At 42.2% G+C, this 9,043-nt stretch overlaps 1 protein-coding gene across 1 annotated transcript; it reads right to left on the bottom strand.

Moving 5' to 3' along the window:
* Positions 1-2,856: 2,856 nt before the first annotated feature.
* On the bottom strand, positions 2,857-6,470 carry LOC114022826 (40S ribosomal protein S4). The gene is made up of 3 exons (XM_027835263.1): positions 6,383-6,470; positions 6,072-6,158; positions 2,857-4,022 (listed from the first exon to the last, which is right to left on the bottom strand). The coding sequence occupies exon 3, from the start codon at positions 4,007-4,009 to the stop codon at positions 3,218-3,220; it is 792 nt and encodes a 263-aa protein (XP_027691064.1). The 5' UTR covers positions 4,010-4,022; positions 6,072-6,158; positions 6,383-6,470; the 3' UTR covers positions 2,857-3,217.
* Between the last annotated feature and the right edge of the window lie 2,573 nt (positions 6,471-9,043).

Below are 9,043 nucleotides of genomic sequence, written 5' to 3'. Positions count from 1 at the left end.
TCACCAAGTGAAACAATATAGAAGGAAAAAAACAAGAGCCCAGAGGGACACCGCGGTCAGCAAGTGACCTGAATGAAAATCCAGTCAGAAAACCAAGAAGTAGTCACATAGGTAGGAGGAGAATCAGGAGTAGCATCATGAAAACCTAGAGAAAGGAGTATCAAGTAGAAGGTAGACAGGTCAAGAAGGATGAGAAAAGGCCATTAGATTTGGCAGTCAGATCACTGGTAACTTTTGTTTTGTTTTGTTTTTTGGCGAGGCAATTGGGGTTAAGTGACTTGCCTAGTCACACAGCTAGGGTTATGAGTCTGAGGCTGGATTTGAACTCAGGTCCTCTTGACTCCAAGGCTGGTGCTCTATCCACTGCACCACCGAGCTGCCCCTGATCACTGGAAACTTTAGAGAAGCAGATTAGAAGTCAAACCACGGAGAGTTAAGAAACAGCAAGATGGCACAATGCATAGAGCTGGAAGCCCCAAGTCCCAATTCCACCTCAATCACTTTCTAGCTGTAACCCAAGGAAAGTAACTTAACCTGTCTGCCTCAGTTTCCTCATCTGTAAAATGGGAGCAATAATACCACCTACCAAGGGTTGTTGTGAGAATAATATATTTGTAAAATACTTCACAAATCTTAAAAGTGCAATATAAATGCTATCATTAGGAAGTGGAAACAGCAAAAGTAAGTGACTTTCTTGGTATCTGGTTGTAAATGAGATATAACAAACAGAACAGCTTGAAGAAATGGCAAGAGTCAAAAGAAAGTTAAGGATGGAGGAAATCTGGCTGTGTTTGTGGACAGCAAGAAAGGAAAAAATGAAGAGAAACAATGATCTGGTTGGGTTGGAGGTTTTTCTGTTTTGTTTTTGAACAGCAAAAAAATTCATTTATCCAAATCATAGGAAAATAGAAATCAGAGAAGGTATACATAAGATATATGTGTATCTATACACGTATGTATATATATGCATATGTACACAGAATGAAGCTCTCCCACTGGGAACGAGATAATTTAGCTCAACCAAGAGAGAGCACCCTGGATCTCATCAAAGGGAAAAGGTCTCAGATTCAACACGAAGAGATGGGATCAAGGACAGGAAGAGAGGGGTTGGCCTTGGCATTAAGACCCACTTCTTCCTCAGACTGGACCAAAAGGAGAGAATGGAAGAATAATGCAAAAGGGATTTGAGGTAGAGTAGGGGAGATGAGGAAGTTCACAGATAGTCTGGATTACATCAGGAAAGTACTGCAAATAAAGGGATTGGGGGTGAACTGGGGGTTTTGAGAAGAGATTTAGAACTATTAATGAAGATGCCAGGTTAGTTGATGGAGGCAAAAGAAGTACCGTAGTGAACGGCCCAGCTGAGGTCAAGTCTATAGCTGTACCAGTTGGCATGGTGGAATGCTCATCTCCAGTAATGTTAATTAGTATAGAAGCTGTGAGCTCTTTGAGAGCAGGAAACTTTTGTATCCCCACTGCTTAACATAGGACTTGTCATGTACTGAGTACTTAATAAATGCATTTTCCTGTAATCATAAAAGTGATTTAGGATTGCAGATCGTCAAGTCATAAATGACTAAAGGACAAAAGGCATTCAAAGGTTCAGGAAAATGCATTTATGAATGCAACAACTGTGTCCAAGTGAGGCCAGGGCATTTATGAAACTAGAACAATGATCTCTAAAGGAGGAATTATGGTCTAACCAGAAGAGGAGTGATATCAGAGGATAAGATGTGTTGCATACTACACTCCCCAATAACCATTCTTGGGGCTTGTCTCCAACACAAGGTGCGGCACCTACCTTTATTCTCCAAGTCTTCTTCAACTCATGATGAAAACGCCACCACCTCCACTATGCCCACCTCAGTCCCCCAACTTTTGTTCCTTTGCACCATAGCAACAGATGTGCAGGTGCAAATGAGAAATGTCCCTATCCCCCCTTCTTGATTTGGGTGAACAAAATGAGTTGCACAAAAGCAGACAGGTATAGGTTTAGATTTGCATCACTGATCTCATTACATTATCTTTCCCCTAAATCCAGTCCTTTTCCCAACTTTCCTGTTATTGTCAAGGGCATTAACTATTATCCTTCCAGTCACTCAAATTCAAAGCCTAATTGTCTTCCTCACTCACATTCACCCCAGTTATTACCTTCACAATAGCTAGTAATAGCAAACATTTATAAAGCAACTGCGTCAGGCACTGTGTTAAGCGCTTTAAGAATATTATCTCATTTTATCCTCACAACCACCCTGGGAGGTAGGTGCCATTATCACCCACATTTTACAGATGAGGAAATGGAGGCAGAGGTTAAGTAACCTGCCCAACGTCACAGTTATTAAGGATCTGAGGCCACATTTGAACTCAAGTCTTGACTTCAGGCCCACAACTCTAACCACTGCCCTACCTAGCTGCCCCTAAGATATGTGCAGCATCTATCCCCTTCTCCTTAAAGTCATCACCCTTGTTTAAGCCCTCTATTCTTTCCTGAATTATTATTAACCACCTAACTGATCTTCTTGGTTCAAGTCTCCCTACTCAAATCAACCCTTAGAGCTCCTAAGAAATTTTCCTAATATGCAAGTCTGACCATGCACTTCAGGACCTCTAAATATTAACTCCAGCATCTCCTTATTGATTCTAGGAACAATTATTTCTTGTTCATATATTGGACTAGATGGTTAGCTCTGAGGTCTCTTCCAACTCATGAGATTGTGCAAAATCATTTAACCTCTCAGTTTCACACTCATCTGTAACATATATATACTATTATCAAGAGGTAATATAAATGTGCTACATAAATTATAAAACCCCATCCTACCACATAGCAAGTGCTTAATAATTAAAAACAGCCCAAACCTTTTTTCTTGAAGTTTTATTGATATCTTTTGTTTTCATATCAGCCATTTTGAGATATGTCCTCTTCCCATCCTCCAATTTGTGAGACGTCCCATGTAACAAAGAAAACCAATTAAACAAAACCAATACAGCTATATCTTCTAACATTTTATGCAACATTCATACCCACAGTACCCTAATTCAAGGAAAGAAGAGAAAGGCATTTATGGCTTGTTCAATTTCACTTGATAAGCCTGAGTTGTTTAAGCTACCCATTTCTTATTATGTGATTTTATATTTTGGTAGGGCAATCATTTTTTTGTTAAAAATTATCTCACTTTGATTGAAACCCTACAAATAAATTCTTTTCTGCAATCATTCAGCCACTGCTCTGCTTAGCTGCCAATCTCTTGTCTCTTTCTTCAGCAATTGTAAGGCGGATACCCTTTCCTCGAGGAAGAGAGATCCAAGGCTTATTACCTTTGCCAATAACAAAAATGTTTGAGAGCCTAGTGGCAAAACTATTGCCATTGGCATCTTTTACATGGACAACATCAAAAGAGCCAGGATGTTTCTCCCTGTTTGTGATCACACCAATTCGACCCAAGTTGGCGCCACCGGTCACCATACATAGGTTACCAGTATCAAACTTGATAAAATCAGTGATCTTGCCAGCTTCTAAATCAATCTGAACTGTATCATTCACCTTAATGAGAGGATCTGGGTAACGGATAGTACGGGCATCATGGGTCACCAGGTGGGGAATACCTTTTGTACCCACAAAGATTTTTCTCACTTTGCACAATTTATATTTAGCTTCCTCGGCTGTAATACGATGAACAGCAAAGCGTCCCTTTGTGTCATAAACCAGCCGGAAATGTTCACCTGTCTTCTCAATGCTAATGACATCCATAAAGCCAGCAGGGTATGTAATATCAGTGCGGACTTTGCCATCAATCTTGATGAATCGCTGCATGCAGATCTTCTTTACTTCATCTCCAGTCAGGGCATACTTGAGTCTGTTTCTCAGGAAGATGATGAGTGGGAGACACTCTCTCAGCTTGTGGGGACCTGTGGATGGTCTCGGAGCAAAAACTCCTGTTAACTTATCCAGCATCCAGTGCTTTGGAGCTGCTACACGCTTCAGATGTTTCTTGGGACCACGAGCCATGGTAACACTGTATCTGGGGAAAGAAATTAATTTCTTTAAATTCTTATTTTTGCAAATATTCAATATGTACTCGGGAGATTCTAATAATTTCTTTTTACTTCCTCTTTCCAACTTGCTCATTTTAAAGCTTTTATGCACCTCCCTAAATGATTCTCTATTTCACTCCATGCAGAGGCCATTGTAACCCTTCTCCTAAACCTGCTCATACTTCCTGTTCCCCTAATCCTCTTAGCTGAGAATTGTACCTCTTACCTAGAAAATTGAGGCCACTGGACACGAGCTCCCTCTTTTCCCCGTTTCTTCATGCTTAAAACCCCTTGACACCATCTCTTACTCCTTTTCTCCATTATTTAATGAAAAGATAGTCCTTTTTGCCAAAGCCAATCCCTCTATATGTGCCCTTCCTCGACTGAATTCCCTCCCTTCTTCAAGACAGTGCCTCCCCCTTAATCTCCTCTCTAATCCTTCTAATCCTATCTGCTGGTTCCTTCACTGAAGCTGTCAAATATGTTCTAGTTTCAACATTCTTATAACAGCCTCACTAGACCTTACCACCTACTCACTCAAAAAAACTATTATCCTTTCTTCACCCTTTCTCACCCACATTCCAGAAAAAGCTCACAATGGCTTCTAACCTCATTCAACTGAAAGTGCTCTCTCTAAAAGCATCAGTGCCGTTTTCATTGACAAACTTGATGGAGTTTTCTCAGTTCTCATCCTTCCTGACCTCTCAGCTACATTTGACACTGTTGACCACTCTCCTTCTGTATACTCCTGAGCCCTTCTCTCTCTCTAGGCCTCTCTTGGTGACCTCATCTCTCATGGGTTTAATTAGTACTTCTCCAAATAATTTAACCAGAGTGAGCCTCTAGGCCTGACAGCCAATCCCAGATCACCAACTGCCCTTTGCATATTTTGAAATGGGTGTCCCAGACCCCAGACATATCCAAAACAGAATTTACCTACTCTTCTGACAAACTTCTCTATTTCTGTGGATGGCACAACCATTTTTCAAGGCTCCCAGGATCATAACTTTGACACTGTCCTTAACTCCTTACTTTCCCTCACCTCTTACATACAATCAAATGCAAAGCCTGTTTCTAGCTCCAAAACATCTCTTACATGTCCCCACCTCTCTTCTCAAACAGGTATCAGCTTAATTCAGGTCTTCATCACCTTTGACCTAGACCATTGCAACAACCTCTAAATGGTAAAGAATCAAACAAGACAAGCTTTTGCAAACTTTAAAGTGCTTTGTTGTTGTTGTTCAATTGTGTCTGACTCTTAGTGATCCCATCTGGGGTTTTCTTGGCAAAGATACTAGAATGATTTGCCATTTCCTTCTCCAAACTGAGGGTTGAGTGAATTACCCAGTGTCATAGGGCTAGTGTCTGTCTAGCCAGATTTGAATTAAGGAATTAACTTCAGGCCCAGCAATTCTATCCCTTCTACATCACCAAGCTGTCCCTTTAAAGTGCTAAAGGCCTATTATTATTGTTATTATTTTATTCTCCCTTTTTCAGGCCAGTCATTCATTTACAGCACTGTCAAAGTGATTTTCCTCCTCTGACCATTTCACTGCTCAACTCAAATTCTAGTGGTTCTGACTCCCTGCTGTCTCTAGGCTCAAATAAAAACTCCTTTATTTGGCTTTTAAAATCCTTCTCAACTTACCTCTTCACTCTCATTATATCCATCCCCTTTCTCCCCCTTCCAAGATCCTGCCAAACTGATCTCTGTCCCTCACACATGTCACTTCTTTGCCCCATCCCCGGCCTAATACAGCGATGTTAGCCTAACATGCCCAGCATGTACTCACTCCTCACCTCCCCTTCACAGAATTCCTACTTTCTTCCAGGACTCACGTGCACCATCATGTTTTACAGAAGCCTTTATTTCTCTCCTACCATCAACTACCTTAAATTTACTTTACATTTGTTCTTTTTGTATCAAAGCTTAAAAATATACTAAGACTTCTGGGAATGAATTTACGACTTAATACTACACCATAAACGGGAGGGGGGGAGGACAAAAAAGCAGCTATTTGAATATTTGAACTTACCAAAGATAGAGTGGGAAATTTACTCGGCTGTAGGGTCAGAGGCTCTGTCTACTTAAAAGCTGTGTGCGTCTGGCCACGTTACTTTACCTGTAAAATAAAGGACTGGGATTAGACCATCTACTCACAACGCCCCTCACCCCACCCTCCATCCGGTTCCCAGGGTTGAGGGCCTAGCACACCAGTCAGCCGAAGATATGAAGGGGAACCAACACTGGCGGCTAGAGGGAAGTCTGAGCCTGCGGCCTATGTGTTCTTCCCGGCACCCAAGACGCCCCCCACTCCCATTTCCAAGGAACCCCTCCCGGGCTCACCAATAGCACGACCAGCCGAACCCAAGGCCGCGCGGTAAGAGATCACGTGTCTCCAGAAACGCTCCCAGGGCTCTTCGCGAGGCTACGGGGCGGGCATAGAGAACGGTTAGACCAATAGGAGAGAAGACTAGAAGATGACTCAGAATACCACCAATGGTCTTGGAGAGAGGGCGGAGAGTAAGGAGGAAGTTAGGGGGTGTTCCACATCCTGTTTAAACCCCGTACGGCGGTTAACGACTATTGAGAGTGTGGGTTAGATCTGCGCTTGCGCCGGAGGTGGCTGGTCCCACCCAAACGGCGACTGGGTCCAAGAAGGCTGGTTTTTGCTTACTGGACAGAGCAGCTGGGAACCGGTGAGAAACTATTCCCAAGGAAGGTCTGGGTCGGGCAGAGAAAGGATGAAGCTTGTTTCTTAGGACCTTGAGGAAACCTTTCACGTTTCTCTTGGCGTCTTCAAAATAAAGCCCCACACTCTCCGAGGCCGGGCTTGGGCAAGAAATCCCCCTTCCCCGAAGGTCTTGTTGAATAGGATAGCTGGGTAGGGAGGAGGAGGCAGGGGTGCCGTCGGAAGGATGCTGGATTGGAGCTCCCGACCCTGGCACTTGGATGTGTTGTAAAGGTGTTGGGGGGACGTTTCAGGTGAGAGGAGGGCACCGGAGCTGGAATTTTGATTTTGTAATCAACCCCAAATTAGCTGTGTGACTTTGGCAAAGTCGCTTCGCCTCCCTGGGCTTCAGTTTCCTCATCTGTAAAATAAGGGGGTTGGACTGGATCTAAATGTTTGATTCTGTTACCAGCAGCTTCTTAGTGACTTGTTAGGGTTGTTACTCCTGGCTAAGGCCGTGAGAGGCAGCTTGGGGAGAGTAGAGACTGTCGTCCTCGGCCCCCCCCCACCCCGACACTACCTGTATGACCAGGTCTTTTTGGCCCCCGTTTTGACAGTGCTTGCTTTATCTACTCCCTCACGAGACTGTCCTCTTTGTAGGGAAACGCTTTTAACAAAGTGCCATCCGAATGCGAACAAGGGCATTGGGTCTTTTTGCTCTAATTACCTTTTGGGACTGAGGCTGAGACAGCAGGTGCAGGGGGAAAGGAGAGACTGGTGTTGTTGCAAGAAACGAAGTCTCAGGGGTCTTAGTGGTTTCAAGGTTTAAAGGCAACAACTCCCAATCAAAAAAGAACAAATCTTTGAGATTTTGTTGCCTAAAATGCGTGTTAAGAAAAAAAAAAAAACAAAAAAACAGGAGAAAAACATTTGTTGCGTCCAGTACCCAACTGTTTTGAACTCCCCTTTTTAACAATTTTTCCTCACGGAGGATGAGATCTTGTAAGTTGCAAGGTACTTAGTAAATGTTGAATTGAAATATAATTATCCTGCCATCAAGATGAAGCTACGGGAAGATGTAAATTTGAACAAGGTTTAACCCAGATTCTCTAATTGATATATTTTCCTCCCCCAAGATTGAGGATACTCCTGGAGCTATAAACAGGAGAGCAGGATTTGTCTCTTGTTTAGGAGGCTGCCATCAACTCTACAGGAGCCTCCCAATGCTGGAGTTATTCAGACCCTAAGCATATTAAATGCTTTCTGTGTGCCAGGCACTTTGCTAAGCTCTATGATATTTAAAAAAAAAAAAAAAAAAAGGCAAAAGACAGTTCGGTCCTTTCGAGCTTAGTCTTTAAGGGAGAGACAGCATGCTATATTCAGGTCCCCAAATAGCCCAAATTCTTGTTCCAAGTTCACTGCAACCCACAACTTACCACTTTTTGTTTTACATTTATGAAGCCACACTAAATGCCATTTATGTTCTCTCCCAAATAACTAAAGCTCTCTGGTTTTGTATGGTTGACTGGGACACTTATCGAAAGGATTGCCCTCAATCAGCAGACATTTATTAAGCATTTAACATGTGCCAGGAAGGTGTTTTTGTTTTGGGGGGTTTTTTTACCTTCACTGTCACCTCTGTTTTTAACTCCTAAGTCGAAGAAAATTAATCTGATCTTCAGATGCTAAAATAACATTCTGCATAACAGTAGTTTGCTGTGGGAATTTGTACTCGTGAAGGTGGAGTAGATAGAGCAGAGTATGGAAGACCTATGCTAAAATCTAGTGCTACCTGTGTGACCCTAGGCAAGTCACTTGACTGCTCTAAGATTCAGCTTCCTCATTTATAAGTACCTCACTAGGCTGGTGTGTCTCAAATGATCTAATGTACTTAAAGTGCTTTGCAAACATTAAACCAAAGTACATGTCAGCTATTACTTTTAGAAAATTAGAAAGCAACCAGCCTTTCTTTGTAATCCTAGCACTTAACACATTTGCCTGGCACATAGTAAGAGCTTAATAAATGTTTGTTGACTGAGTGAACAAGCATGGTATGGAAAGAAGCCTGGACTTGGAATCAGAGACCAAGGTTCATGATCAATCTTTACCACTTCATATGTATAACCACGAAGTGATTTATTTTTCTGAACCTCAATTACTTCATCTTTAAAATGGAGATAAGGATTAATTTCCTTAGAAATTGTTATAAGGAGGGTTTTTTTATTGGGGGGGTTGTTTATTTTTTTCGGTAAGAGTAGGGGTGGCATTAGACCTGGAATTTTGTTGGTATGGAGAATTATCTAGTACAAACTACCAGTTTTGCCAGCAATTCTTAA

The sequence above is a fragment of the Vombatus ursinus genome, unplaced genomic scaffold, assembly GCF_900497805.2.
Source record: "Vombatus ursinus unplaced genomic scaffold, bare-nosed wombat genome assembly UNPS02014813.1, whole genome shotgun sequence".
In the NCBI taxonomy this organism is placed as follows: Eukaryota; Metazoa; Chordata; class Mammalia; order Diprotodontia; family Vombatidae; genus Vombatus; species Vombatus ursinus.
The sequence above is the reverse complement of the archived record's forward strand: the minus strand, read 5'-3'. Positions and strand labels throughout refer to the sequence as shown.

Bases quoted from the DNA above. Each gene is read 5' to 3' on its own strand.
- LOC114022826 (XM_027835263.1), bottom strand. From the start codon at position 4,009: ATGGCTCGTGGTCCCAAGAAACATCTGAAGCGTGTAGCAGCTCCAAAG.